This window comes from Triturus cristatus, chromosome 8 (genome assembly GCF_964204655.1).
Source record: "Triturus cristatus chromosome 8, aTriCri1.1, whole genome shotgun sequence".
In the NCBI taxonomy this organism is placed as follows: domain Eukaryota; kingdom Metazoa; phylum Chordata; class Amphibia; order Caudata; family Salamandridae; genus Triturus; species Triturus cristatus.
In genome coordinates, this window is record NC_140591.1 from 32,958,919 (window position 1) to 32,974,662 (window position 15,744).

General features: G+C 44.9%; 1 protein-coding gene across 1 annotated transcript in view; it reads left to right on the forward strand.

The window, feature by feature from the left end:
* Positions 1-15,744, forward strand: part of LOC146799892 (cytosolic phospholipase A2 gamma-like) — a 556,810-nt gene that overhangs the window by 342,389 nt on the left and 198,677 nt on the right. The window contains exon 10 of the mRNA XM_085620826.1: positions 8,887-8,955. Within this exon, the coding sequence (XP_085476952.1) occupies positions 8,887-8,955 (69 nt within the window). The remainder of the gene's footprint in view (positions 1-8,886; positions 8,956-15,744) is intronic.

Genomic DNA, 15,744 nt, shown 5'->3' on the forward strand with positions numbered 1-15,744 from the left:
ACGACAGATCATTTTTTCCAAGGACGCCAGATGACACTTGTAGTCCTACTGGCTCAAATATCTGAGTCTCCACCTGCTGTCCATTGATGGTGACCCATTGCCTGTGCTTGGAAGTATTGGTAGGCATGTGTGCTTTCCGCACCATCTTTGTCACCCAGGGACACTAGTATAACATCTGCACTACTCTCCATGCTAACTGAGACAACCTTCTCACCAAGTGCTATATTAGTTATCGGTGGTGTATGGCACCTCCCAGTGGGGATTCCACCTTCTTGGGGCATTTGGTGTCTCCCTTGATGTGCCCATACCTGTAGCACTCATAGTATTTGGGGTTTAACTTCCCTGATGACTTCATATCAGGGAATCCCATTCTTCTTTTGGCCAGGTCAGGATTGGGAATCCTTTCCCTGGGACCAGTTTTGGGGGCCTTTAGAGATCTCCTTATTTTCATTTTTGTCACCCCCTCTGGTACCCAATCCACCCTTTGGGGATACCCCACAGATAACTATGTATGGATGCTGGTGCTGAGCCAGCAGTCCACCTCTTTAGCAAGCTCTTTAGGGTCATTGAGTCCTCCATCCATTAGATGTTGGCACAGCTGTGCCAAACAATTACTAAACGTGCTCTTTGGAAATCGGATTGTACAGCCTCTTGTAATCACTCAAGTTCAAGTTCAAATCATCTTTATTCGAATTTTTTCAAATTCATAAAAGCAATCACGTATACAAATCCAAATGTAAAAACAAATATATGTTTGTACAATACACAGTGTGTGGTCACAAATTATTCGACATTAAAATTATTTCAAGGGTTTTCCATTGTTTTGCGAACATACGTTACAACTCTCAAAAAGGTGCTAACACGAAAGATCAATTCATCAGTTTCCAGAGTGAACAACAACGCATAAGACTGTTCTAAGGAAAGTAGTCTTTGTTTTTTAAAATATGGAAATAAAAACCATTTAATATATTTTTTATAAAATTTACAAAAGAAGAAAAAATGTAAATCATTTTGTGGGCTCGCTCCGTCACAAGGGCATAACATGTTTTCTGATTTTGAAGAAAAATGACCTAATGGAAAACATAATAAAAACCTGACAGTACCAGCCCTTAGACGAAGCAGTAATGATCTTTCCCAGTTTGTCATTGGTAACGTGAGATATAGAGGGATTGATTGTCTATGTAAGTCTTTGTTTACATAGACCTGGACAGTTGATTTGGTTAATTCTGCTTCCAGTCTCATATTACTATAAAGTGCGTAAAGTGCGAATTTAATTTCATTTTTATCTGTAACCTCAATTTTGGTGGGGTCAGTGAATAGATGGCTTTTGCCCACACTACATAGTATCTTAAAGACACCAGCAAGCCACGGGATTCTCGACCCTTTCTCACAGTTTAAACAATCTCTTATAATTTCGTGGGTTAGAGAGGCCGCTGTGTTCCTCCAAATTGCCAGCCAGAACAAGGCAGGTCTTGTTGCTATAAAATCTGTTATATAGTGCAGATTCAATTCGCAATGACAGATATACTCCAAGGTGGCAATGGGGGCTCCGAGGAGTTTCCGACAAAAACTATTTTCCTCGGTTTGAATACTGGGAGTCTTAACCAAACCCCAAATCTCGGCACCATAAGTTGCTACCGGGGCACATTGTGATTTAAAATAGCTTTAATGGCTCCTATTTTCTTAGGCCGTGGGAGACTAAGAATAGAATTGATGGCTTTTGAGAACTTGCTCGTGGCGTGGGCCAAATGCCCACTCCACGAGCCGTTCGCAGCAAAAACCATCCCTAAATAGGAAAAATTGTTTGTGGAGTATAACTTAGCAGTTCCCACCGAAATCGCACTGAGCTGTCTTTTCCCTGGTCCACAGGACATGATAAAAGATTTTTTTAAATTTACTTTGAGATCCAATTTATCCATGTGCTGTACAAAGCTTTTGACCAAGATACGCAGGGCATTCGGGGTGAGACTCAAGAAGACCGCATCATCTGCTTAAAGCAATGTTGGTAAAGGACTCCCCCTTATTTTTGGGACATCCATAGTGGTTAGTTTTAAGGAGTTACTTAATCCATTGATATAAATAATAAACAGCAGGGGAGCTAAAACTCACCCCTGCCTAACTCCTCTTTCCACTTTAATGGCCCCAGAGGTTTCCCCCGCCATCCCAATCCTTACTTTGGCTTTTGTGTCAGTGTGCAAATAGGCCAAAAAATGTACAAGGGGGGCATCTAAACCATAATTTAAAAGAATAGACCACAATTTTGACCTATTTACAAAATCAAAAGCGGACAATAAGTCCATAAAGGCTAGGTAAATTGGTGACGACCTGGCAATATTATATTTGCCAATTACTAAATTTAAATTTAAACATTGCTCTATCGTCCCAACCCTACTTCGGAAACCCATTTGAAATGGGTCCAAAACACCTAATTCCTCTGCCCATATATTTACTCTATTATATAGGACTCGTCCTAGTATTTTCAATGTATTATCCAAAAGTGAAATAGGTCTATAATTTACTGGGTCTGTTCTCTCCCCTTTCTTATATATTGGTACAATTATACTTGTGGACCAGGTGTCAGGCATAGCTGCCAAAGGTATACTATTAAAAACATTCGTTAAAATCGGTGCCTAAAGATCAGGTTTCCATTTAATTATGTCTATTGGGAAACCATCTGGCCCAGGGGCCTTGTTACCAAGACTTTGTCTAATAGCCACAATCACCTCGCCTAGGCTAAACTGTATAGAGCATAATTGGCCGGGTATATACTCATCATTAGCTGTTGCATTCATGGCATATACTTTAGAGAAATGATCTTCCCAACGATCACTCGGAATGATACAATTAATTGTGGATAGTTGGCTTCTCATATTACGCATTTTTTTTACTACCGGCCAGAAGGTGGATGCATTCCTTCCTATTGCAGCGTCAGAAAGCTCCTCCCATTGCTCTCTCAAAATTACTGCCTTACGTTCTTCTATTGCAGACTTATATTCATTTCTTGCCGCCCTAACCTCCAATTGGGATCTTGGTTTTGCATTCAATGCTTTACGCAAGGCCCTATTGGCAACAGAACAATTTCTGTCAAACCACCTAGGGTCTTTACCTATACTATGGTTAGGCACGGTTAGGAAGGTTTTTATAACTGTACATAAACTGGTAAAATCATCAATTATCCTTTGGTTATTCCCGTCTAAGGATATGCATGAGTCAATTAAAACTTGGTATTTATTTATGACGTACTCAACCACTTTTCCACTATCAACCCCCCTCCATTTCAACCTCAAATTGTTTGTGGCGGGGCTAATGTCTCTAGCGCCTGGAAAACTAGTAAACACTGGCGAAGATCCCAATTTAATTTTAGCCACTAGTGCATTATGATCGCCAAAAGCAGTTTATAAGACCTCGGCTGTTACGAGGCAATCAATTAGCTCAGATGACATAAAAATGTAGTCAATAGTTGAGCTATAATCTCTGCCTCTGAATGTCGGGACGTTAACAGTTGTGGAGATATAGTTTGTCCATCACGTTAGTTAGAGCATATTCACGAATAAAACAATCCAATTCTGTGCCGCGTTTAAATGCGCGGTCGTTATGCATATCTCCTTCTATTATTTTGGATTTGATAATTTTAGCATTAAAATCCCCTGCTAAAATGATCCTATTACCTCTACTGTTATCTGATGGTTCGATAATGTCCGATAAAAATTTAAAAAGTTGTATAAAATTATTGTTTGGGATTGAGTAAAAATCATTGTTATAAAAATTAATCACGTAGATGGGTACCTTCCTTTTGTATTCGATAACCTGAATATTGGGGTTATTGGTGGGTATTAACTTTATACTACCACCTGCTGTTATCCTAACACCAATCAACAGCCCACCCTTAGGGCGGCCATAATCATTCTTAGTTGCAAACACACTGTTGCAATGGAAGCCTTCTATCTGGAGGTCGATAGTAGCCCAAGTCTCCTGGAACATTATTATATCTTTATCCTGTAATATCCCTAGCCAATTGGAATCCAACAGTCTAGATTCTAGCCCTGCGACATTCCAGCTAAGGATATTCAAGTTTGTATTGGGTGACTTATCTGAGGGGAGTTTTACACTTTCTCCAAATTCCATCCCCATACTTAAAGATCTATATCTGGGCTTAACAGTCCCTTCGCTACCTCTAGTGTTTCCCATTACGGCAGTCCCTATATTTTTTATTTCTGCAATTAACATACATTGTGTAGTAGATGCTACAGCTGCATCTATAACTATACTCCTATTTTCCAGAGTTGGTTTTGAGTGGCTATAAACCATCTGTTTAGCTCTACCATTATTCAATATCTGACCCTCCCGCTCTCTGGTTGAGGAATCAATAGGGACTATGGGTCAATCTACAGACTCCAGACAACTAAACCTATTAAAAGTCGGGATCCCTCTGTAGTCTCCCAAAAAGTTTCTATCACTTTGGTTCCACAATCCCCACTCTCTCTGTTTCCCCCTCCAGTTCCGATAACCTATTCTACTCCAATTTCCATCATCATAGCCTGACCCGGGACAACTCATGGAGGGATAAAAGAAAGCAAATCTTTTTGTTTCAATACGCTCATTACACCCTAAATTCCTCCATGAGCATATATAATCTACAGTGTTTGGGTCCTCAAAATTAATGATTACGCAGTCGCCATGGGTCTTTTTCTCCTCTTGCCCTATTCATGGTACTCTACGTACCATTAGAATCCTGCTTGATCGTCGGAGGGGTAATGGGCGATTAATGTTGAGCCAATGCTGAACTTTATTCTTTAGTGACCAGCTCGGTTCCTCAGTATGACCTGCCATTTCTGGAACCCCTGTCATAATCACCACATAGGGGCTTGCTTCAGGTGGCACATTAAATGTATATCTATCCCCTTTCGTGCCCATATCCTGGGCCTTTTTTGGAAATGTAGTGTCATTAGATAAGGTGTTTTCCTGTCTATTGGGTTCAGTTAAAATAGGCGATTTATCGACCGTTTGCTTATCTGGGGCCTGTAAGGAACTTAATTGTGCATTCGGGGGTTTATCCAACAGAATAGGATCAGTAGGTTTAATTTGTGTTCCCCCAATCTTTGGGACCCCGTGCTTAAGAGAATCTTTTGAGGTAGGACTTAGTGTAGCCAAATGTTTTTCAATTTGTGTCAGTCTGGACTCTATAGGGGACAGAAGTTTTAAAAAGATCCCCAATTCTTGTCAACAGCTGGTTATTTATTTCGCAATTAATACATTTATTACATTTATCGCAAGTTCCACCCAAGATATTAGAAGACTTTTTACTTTGGGCATCCGAAACTGCATCGATCACATCTGATTGATTATCCCCTTTGCCATTGTTTCCATGATGATTTGGTTCTTTCCCTTGCTTTCTCTTGGGCATAGAGGATTTTTTAGTTTTTGGCATAGTTATCGGTTTTATTTGTTTCCGTATGGCACCCTCTCTCCTGCCTCTTAAGGACCTCGAACTTATCTCAACTGGCGTAGTACTAATAATTAATTCCGGAGACTTTTCCAGTGCCAAACTTAATTGTGAGTCTGTCAATAGGTGTGATGCTGACAAATCGACCTCGTTTGGTATACTATGTACTTCTACTACTGTGGAAGCACTATTTTTATTTTTACCCTGTAGTGGAGTTTTGGCTAACGCAAGTGATCCCAGGGATGATCTTCTTGCCATAGCTAAGTCTTGGGAGACTCAGCGCTCCAAAAGGCTGAAGCCTTGATCTAAGGCTTCATTAGCCCTTATGATAAAATTATCTATTGGGCCTATCCCCAGTACTCCACCACCAGTTGGTTTATTCCTGCTGCCCTTTGTAGACATAATACTAACGAATATTTTATTAAATCAACTACAGAGGGATAATTAAGTTGTTATGAGAAAAATCTATGGGAGGAGATACCTCGCAATCCCAATTTATTATAAGGCAAAATCTATGGGAAGAGATACCTCGCAATCCCGATTTGTTATAAATGGAAAAATATAAAATACAAAGTGTTACACGATTACAGACTAAAATGCCGGGCAAATAAAACCATCAGACACAATATCACATAGGTAGAGAATACATCACAATGTTTAAAATACAAATGCAGAATAGGAGTAGGGTCAAAATAAGGTGGCTTATGCTGATAAATAAATACAATATTTAAAAAACAGCTCGCCTCCAAAATATAAAGTGCAAATGCAGGGGAGGATAAGGCCAGGAAAGGCTAAAATAGAAGGGTCATGCAAAACGTGCAAATGCAGCGCTTAGGAGAACAATAAGCCTCCAAAATTTAAAGTGCGAGTGCTCAAAAAGATGACTCGTATTAGCAGAGTCGCATATAGTACTTATAGACTACAGGCCTATATAAGCAGAAAATAGTGCGCCGCAGTAAGATCATATATAAATAAATACTCACAAATACAAGGAAACAGAGTAGGATCAAGTGTTAGCACCCTACAAGCTAGGATAACCACAATAAGACAAAATAAAATATTGCAGACAAAATATCCAAGAGCAAATATGGCTATACAGCTAGATCCACGATGACAGACTAGACAGCCTCATCTGTGGGACGGTTAACATATATATCATAATATGTACGTTACTTGGTTCGTGGCCCACCTTTGCCTATCTTAGCATGGAGCGATACTCTGAGTATGTACGTCACGGAGCATATGTTAGGGGTATGGCCCAGCCCAGCCTCTACCGGCCCCGGACGGCCACAGACGGTCCCGCCCTTGTCCCGGGCTTCTCCCGCACGCGATCTCGCGACGCGGGGAATGTCCTTTCGATTTATGCGCCTCCTGGCGCGTACTGGGTGTTTGCGGTGGCGGCTTCCTGCCGCAGGGGCTCGTGGGGCTTGTAGTACCTCCCTCACTGCGGCCGCGCTGATGGAATGAAACGCGGCGGCGGGGAGAGACCCTCGGCAACACCAAAAGTATGAGGTAGCAGCGAAAAGATCACTGGCCAGGTAGGAACCCAAGTTTTAGATCAGCAGAGCGCCCGCTCAGCCGGGAATGTCCTCTCGATTTATGCGCCTCCTGGCACGAACTGGGTGTTTGCGGTGGCGGCTTCCTGCCGCAGGGGCTCGTGGGGCTTGTAGTACCTCCCTCACTGTGGCCGCGCTGATGGAATGAAACGCGGCGGCGGGGAGAGACCCTCGGCAACACCAAAAGTACGAGGTAGCAGCGAAAAGATCACTGGCCAGGTAGGAACCCAAGCTTTAGATCAGCAGAGCGCCCGCTCAGCCGGGAATGTCCTCTCGATTTATGCGCCTCCTGGCACGAACTGGGTGTTTGCGGTGGCGGCTTCCTGCCGCAGGGGCTCGTGGGGCTTGTAGTACCTCCCTCACTGCGGCCGCGCTGATGGAATGAAACGCGGCGGCGGGGAGAGACCCTCGGCAACACCAAAAGTACGAGGTAGCAGCGAAAAGATCACTGGCCAGGTAGGAACCCAAGTTTTAGATCAGCAGAGCGCCCGCTCAGCCGGGAATGTCCTCTCGATTTATGCGCCTCCTGGCACGAACTGGGTGTTTGCGGTGGCGGCTTCCTGCCGCAGGGGCTCGTGGGGCTTGTGGTACCTCCCTCACTGCGGCCGCGCTGATGGAATGAAACGCGGCGGCGGGGAGAGACCCTCGGCAACACCAAAAGCACGAGGTAGCAGCGAAAAGATCACTGGCCAGGTAGGAACCCAAATTTTAGATCAGCAGAGCGCCCGCTCAGCCGGGAATGTCCTCTCGATTTATGCGCCTCCTGGCACGAACTGGGTGTTTGCGGTGGCGGCTTCCTGCCGCAGGGGCTCGTGGGGCTTGTAGTACCTCCCTCACTGCGGCCGCGCTGATGGAATGAAAACGCGGCGGCGGGGAGAGACCCTCGGCAACACCAAAAGTACGAGGTAGCAGCGAAAAGATCACTGGCCAGGTAGGAACCCAAGTTTTAGATCAGCAGAGCCTGGCCTTCACCCAGTGCCTTGCAATAGTAATCCACATAATCCACCCAGGGCATGTGGGGCAACTTCTGGCTGTCTATAAATCGGTGCCTATACTTCATAGGGGTGAGACCACATATCCTGACATGGAATTTCTTCATGAGTGATACCTCATTCTGTTCCCCTTCCCTAGGGCCAGTAATGCATCTATCCCTACTTTGGGATGTGCTTCAAGAAACTGACTCCCCAACCCTCCTCCGGCAACACGGGAAGCAGAAGTAATGGTTGGAGCCTCAGAGACCAGAACAGAGTTGTAGTGCTGTGGCCAGAGCTTCAGTGACCAGCAGGCATGATGCCAAGCTGTCCCCTGGGACATTCTCAGTGCTTGCAAGGTACTCTCCCCTAAAGCATCTGGAGGTCACTGGCCCAGTGTTGTATGGGCACCCGAGGAGCAAGTGACGCAGGAGGTGGCTCGTTAATCATTTTTAGAAAATTTGCTGCACATCATAAGCAAACCGTTTCAGTCCTTTATAAAGAGGTTTTCGAGAACGCAATATACCTAGGAAAATGGCAGTTTCCACTGTTTACAATTTAATGAGACTGCCATCATACTGAAATCATCTGACAATGGACAGTCATGAACATCCCTTGAGCTGTGGTCCATGGTGCTTCCTGTGAAGTGTATGGCGTGTGGTCAAGTGAAACCACAGGTGCAAATAAAAGATAATGCCATGTCTGTGACACCTTTTAAAGGGTTCAACCAGTGGACAGTGAGAAAAAAACATCTTTCCTCAGTCCTTCGTCTCTTACAATCTTCAGCAGGATACATTTTAAAATGCTTGATGATAGCTGGGCTTTGAGATCTATTGTGACATTAACTAGATAGCCATTTTGAATAAGGTTTGTCCATTTAATAAGGTCTGTTACTGTGTGCATTTTTTTCTTTCAGACTTCATCTCGGGCTGGTTCAGAGGAGATAACGATAATGAGCAAGAGGAGGAGTATGTAATGAGGCAATGTAAGTGTTTATACTTTACTTTTTCCTGTTGCACAGTTATGAAAGTGTTGAGGTTATGGTTTCCGACACCGAATGCTTTCAGTAGATTGCATCTGCTAATTGTCATTGTTCATTAAAAAAAAAATGTGAGGGCTGCCATGTACCAAATTAAAATCCTAAGAGATGTAGCGCGGTGAAATGAGGAAAGGCAAATAAACTTGAAGTTGCTATATCAAGCATTAGATTAAAACCTCTGCAACTGTGCCTTAATATGAACCACTAACAGAACCCACATCACTTGAAATTATACAGCTGCAAAAAATATAATGCAAAAATGACTTTGATACAGATTTTGAAACAAGGAAAATAATCATCCTGTCTACAGTCAGTGCCACAGATGGATTCTTACTTGCTGTTGGTTCCATGACAGATACCACTTTCACCTGTGCTCATGCATACAGAGTCAATAGCTGGTGTCATGTGGCTCTGCCCTTGGTCCATTCTGTCCCAGAAGTGACATTGGGACCATAATATGACTACCACCTCCATGCGCCAATGTCTGTTCCTTTCTGTCCAAGCCTTTTCAATGTGGATCTGTAGCTCGTTTCTTTGCTTCTATCACTTAACAGAAACTGTTTTATAAAGTTTTATCCAGTGCGCAAGGGACGGGTCTGCCCCTAAAATGACAGGGTTTTTAAACGTACAAGGATGAACAGATGTTACTGATGGACTCTTAAAATGTTTGTCTCTGGTGTCTGCGCTTCTCGCATAACTTGAAGTTGCGTGGTGACTACACTCAGATTAATCCAAATGCCATTGTGAACTACAAGGTCAGACTCTACGTTGCACACCATTGTAGGAAGGCAAGGAAGATCTGAACCCAGATAAAGTTGAAGGTGCAGAAGCGTTCCGCTCCTGAGGTCATTCTAGAGAGAGGTCCTCATCACATTCAGAATCACAAAGGAAGTCCAAGAAATAGAAACATCCTTCCCCAATGCTGACTGTGCCTCTCGACCTCATCCTGGGTCTTGACCCAACAGCGGGCGGCCTACTGCGCCAATAATGCACCCGCGACACCTGCAGGTGCACCTTGCATAGAAGAGCCAGCAGTCCTTCCAGAAAGATGACCCATTGCAGTCTCGTTCAGAGTTGCACCCTGCTGCCCTCCAGTCCACCCTCCATCTTATTCCGATCTGCTTTCCTTACATTACAGATATGCAGAAGAACCACAAGACGGCATGTTCACAAACCATTATTGCCTAGATAGCCCTCACCATGTACAGGGGTGTCATCCATTATGTTGCAGTGATGTTATCAGTAATGTTGTAATTGATGTAATATGGGAGGTCATTGGCTCAGCATGGCAAGGGCACAAGTTGTAGTTACTTTAGAGCACATCTTATAGTTATTTGTAGTAATGTTAACTGGTGAATTTCTGTGGTTTAAAAAGTTTGTTTTAACTGACATGTTCACCTAACTATAATGTCCCTCTAACCCTTGGTTTCTTTTTCAGTGAACTTCTAAGGTGTTTTCATTTTAAAGTGAGATTTATAATGTAAAGTAAGATGTTTATGGCCGTGTGAGACATGGCATTGGGTGCCCATCTCCCGGCTGTGCATGCCTGACAATGTGATGTGACAATGCAAAGAGTGTCATTTTAAGTAAAGCAGACCACCTAGCTTTGTAAATGGGTCAAAATACAACAAAAGTCAGCCTCTTGGCTTTATCAAGAGGTCAGCACATAAACCTATATAAAGTATACCTTTTGCATTGTCAAAATGTCACCAATAACTATAATCAAATGTATGTCATACATTCACACATTGCAATGTTTAATATTAGTGATTATCTGAAATTAATTGTACAAAAGCATTTTTAATATAAACATGAAACATTTGAGTCGTTAACATTTTCGAAGCCACAAAGTGAATATATATTCACTGAAAAAAACAAAGGTTATTGGGACGTTATAGTTGGGAAATACATTTTAAAAAACCTTGGAAATTAACTAAAAAAACAAAGCTTACAGGGATGTTCTATTTAGGCTGATATTTGATTCATACAAAACCAGAGAAATCCAGTTGTAGTTAACTGAGCTGAGTAGAACTTATTCCCCAGCAATGCACAGGGAAGGGGGGGTCAGGGTATCATCTAGGGGCTCAGGGTATTCCTATTCTGCCCCCTTTTCTTTATTTTTAATTTTTTTGTGGGATTCAGCTTCAAGCCAAGTCCCAGGATGGCTACGAACACTTCCTGGTTGAAGTGTTGCCAGCCAATCAAATTTCAATAGGATCTGCAAGTCCATATAGCCCCGGGGAGTTGATGGTCCCCGGAGCGCCATGGGGGGATGGAGCCCCCACAAATCTTTTTAATTTAGCCTCGGAGAGGTGGCGTTCCCTGGGGCTGTGGGGGGGGAGGGGGGGGCTGTGTTTGATTTAATTTTTTTAATTTTCAGTGGGATTCGTGGACCCAACGCGGCTCCAGGCGATTAAAAAAAAAAGAAATGCTTTTTTTGGTGAGCCGGCCTAGGGGTTAGGGGTGTTTCTACCCTGCCCCCTTGTTTTTTTTCTTTTATTTTACTTTTTTTCTTGTGACTCGGTTCAAGTGAATCACAGGATGGCTGCCAACACTTCCTGGCTTGAAGTGCTGGCAACCAATCAGATCGCAGGCTCGAGATATATGGATATATGATAAATGTTTACACTTCTCAGGAACTACTGAACTGATATACAGCATTCAACATAACAAAAGTCCTTTTGTTTTTTAACCAAATGCTAACTTTTTGCCAAATTTGGTGCAATTCCCATCAGCAGTTCGGGCTGTAGCCGTGTCTAAAGTTTCCCATGAAAATAAACATAGAAGAAACGCATTTTGGGACCCCAACTATTTCTCTGCCCTTGCTTGACAAATCACCCCAAAATTTTCAACACAACAGCTGACGAGATGAAAAATCCAAAAACGGCACCAAAGATATTGGAAAAAGAAAAAACGCTTTTTGAATATGTTGGACCCGGCCCTTCTGGCAGGTTCACCCCGAAACTTTTTGCTTTTTATTGGTGACTTGGTGTAGTGATTTTTGGTTTCTGCGCACTTTACCGCTGTGTCCCAGGGTAAAGTGCGTGCGTGTTGTGAGGTTGGCCTGCCCTCCCATAGGAATGCATGGGGGAATGTATGTGTCCTGGTAGTTCCTGATGCGTGGAGAGTGCAGGTGCGAGTTTGGTATGTGCGGACTCATGTGATTGAATGCTGTGCGATGACGTGTGCGGTGTGCATGTACCTAGTGTGGAAGTGCCAATTCTAGGAGTGGGCACTTCGGTGTGCAGTATGAAATGTGTGGCTTGTCTGGCGATTGGCTGGTGGAGGTCATGTGACGGGCTAGGGATTCCCCAGAGTCAGGAGGAGTCACCCAGTGGTGAATGGGGAGTTTAGCATACTGATGGCTGGGGAGGAGTACACCTGGCTCCTGAATAGGACAGGGCTTTCCCCACACAATGCTGGCTCCGGCCCCTGTGGTGCGTCTGATGACCCTAGCCCTGCCAGTGAATAGGGAGAGGGGCTGAGCAAAACAAAGTGCTCAGGAACCTGTTGTAACTGGTTCGCCCCTTCCCTGCACCTTCAGACAAAGACTTTTACTGTATAAAAAGGGGCTGTGTCCCCTTACAATTTGTTCTCTTGCAGGATCCACTTGAGGGGGGGCCTGCTGCTGCTGGGCGCCAGGAGAGACCGCCACTGGGGACTGCCTCCCTGCTGGAGGGCCCGGTGAGCTGGCTCTGGGCCCAGTCTTTGCCCCCCTGCTCTTTGAAGACTTTTTGGCTGGACTTGCTATCCCTAAGCGCCTGGGAGCGCTTGTATTTGCTTTATAGCGCCAGGAGCGCTTTGTTGGGACCCCAGCGTCAAGGAGCGTGATACTCGGCGCTCCACTACAGCCTCCAGCGCCTGGAAGCGCTGGACTGGTCCTCAGCGCCAGGAGCGCTTTGTTTATGACAACGGGTGCCCACCCCGTGTGCTGCTGGTGACGGGAGCCTACCCCGCCGAAGATTGCATTTACCGAGGGAGCCCACCCCTCTTATCGCCGAGACGATCACCGCCGCAGCCCGCAGTCCCGGCCGCGTCATCCCCCTGCCGCGCTGTGATTGGTTCAGCGGGAGGGGGTGTGACCCACGTGTCCCTGGCCCCGAGAGACGTCGCGCTGAGGAAGGGAGCAGGCGGGAGCCCACCCCGCGCTCCGGCAACCAGGAAGTACGGCCAAGAGGAGCGGAGTCCCCCGAGGACAGCACGGTGAGTGGGGAAGGGCTTGGGGACTCCGCACGAGTATCGTGGGTGCCGGTCCCAGACCGGCTAATCTTGTAAGCAGCCCCCGCCTCCGGCGCGGGCCCGTTGTTACTGAGAGCCTCGCGCCGAGGCTCCAACGACGGGGGCTGGATGTAGTAGAGCCTGTGAGGCTCCAACGGGGCACCTTGTTTTAAGAGTCCAAGGGGACTCCAACGTTGGGGGCGAGATTTTGTTAGAGTCCAGAGGGACTCCGGGGCCACGACTTGGTCAAAGAGCCTGCGAGGCTCACGAGTCCCCCGCGTGGGTCTCCAACGACAGGGGGCACATTGGTCTTGAGCCACGAAGGCTCCTGGGGACATATTGTTAGCAGAGCCCACGAAGGCTCCACGAGAGAGGCGGATTCGTTTTAAAGGGCACAGTGGTGCCCACGCTCATTCCTACAGCTGCCCAGCACTTAGTGGGCAGCTGCAACGTTTAGGTTGGGATATTTGCGCTTTTTGGCTTGCGCAGCAGGCGCAGCCTGACTGGGACAGAGCGTCCTAGCCCCGACAAGGCCAGTTGGCCTAGGGACTGCCACAGGTGGTGGCGCATGTGAGTTTCTCGCTAAGGTTCCTAACCTGCACCTCTGAATGTATTTTATGCGTCATGTGCCTTGTTTTACACCGCTGAATGTTTTATGCATCATGTGTTTTCCTTCCTTGCACCTCTGAATGTTTTATGCATCATGTGTTTACCTGCCCGGCACCTCTGAATGAGTTTATGCGTCCTGTGCCATGTCCTACACCTCTGAATGTTTTATGCATCATGTGCAATGTGCGTTTACCCCTACAGGTATTGGGATACTTAGGTGGTTGTTTGTTTTCTCCTAGTACAGGTGGTGCTAGTGAGGTCCTAGTTCCCTGCGTGACATTCTCCTAAAGTGGTTAGGGTTGCGTAGGTGGTACTTTCTTGTTACCAGTAGTTACTGGTTGTGTGCTATACATGTTATTTTTGTGCTACAGTAATTTTATATTTTTGTGCTAAGTTCTAAAAGTGCTAATTCCTGACAGTGGCCCATGTGGCCCTGTCCCCTGTACATATAATCCCTTGTAAATTCTGCCCGTGCCTGTTGGCACATTGTAAAGTGTGTGTTTTTATCTAATGTGTTGGTATAATACAAAGGTTATTTTTATAGAATACCTTGTGTGGAGTTTCCTTTGTGGTGGGCCTTGGGTGTTGTTGCTGGGTGAGCGCGCAAACGCTTTACACATCGCCTCAGAGATAAGCCTGACTGCTCGTGCCAAGCTACCAAGGGGGTGAGCAGGGGTTATCTTTGGCGTGTAACTTCCTTGCCCTGACTAGAGTGGTGGTTTCTGCCTGACTTTGGCGCAAGCCTTAGCCAACCAGAAATCGCCAGTTCTAACAGAATAGAAACAAGATCCTAACTAGAACTACCTACTGGCGACTGCCAGTAGGTAATATATGTCCACGGGTCCCCCCACTACCCTGCTGCTTCTATTTATATATTTTTCTTAAAACTTCAAAGCGATAACCAAGTCTGAGTCCTGTATGAAGCCTGCAACATTTTTCTCCTGTTGCTGGCAGCAAATCAGGGCGATCTTTCCCGCTTTAGGAGCATATTAGCCCAAGGGAGAAAAAGCGCCTTGGGCAAATCAGAAGGCTTTATTTTTAAATTTGTTCTCCCGTATGACTCACTGATGTCATTTGGGAAACCATCAGTAGTGTCATATATAATGTCATAGAACATGTCATGAATGATGTATTATTAGGTCATGAGCAGTGCATGGTGGGGGTGCAAGTTATAGTTCGCTCTTCTAACTCGAACTGGTGATTTTCTCTGCTTTTTTCAGTTCAAAACATTGATGTTATCACTAGTATATAACTATAATGTTACTTTAACCTTTGGCTTTGCAGTCGAAAAATAGGTAGAGCGATAGATGCGTGTGTGTATATATGTCTTTCTAATGTTGAGAAAGGCGTCAACCGAAACGCCTCTGTGTAACCTGTGAGATTTAACAAGGTTTACTTTCAACTTCCGTGAGTGCTATTGTCTCTATGAAGTATTTGGGGATATATATATATATATATATATATATCTATATTATACACATCTCTAAAGCGCCTGGTTACGCCACCGGCGTGTCCCCATGCTATGTAGACTTGCTGGTAAGAGAACGGTGATATACACGTCCCTGGATTGTATACCGATGCGCTGCTGCTGCCTTTGTTGTCATTAGGATGCAGAGGAGAATAGCCATGTTTTTAGTTTTTTCCTAAATATAGTTTTGCATGGTTCCATTCTTAGGGTTTCCGGGGGCTTGTTCCAGGATTTTGCCGCAAGTATCTAAAAGATCTTGCCCCCATTCTTGTGGTCTGTATTCTTGGGACCTTTACTAATGCCCTTCCTTTTGATCGCAGATTGCGGCCAGGGATATAATATGTTATTAGAGGGTGCAGGTATCGTGCAAGAATTTTATGGCAGTAACATATTGACTGACTTGAATTGAACTTTATTCCACCGGCAGCCAGTGTAAGTCC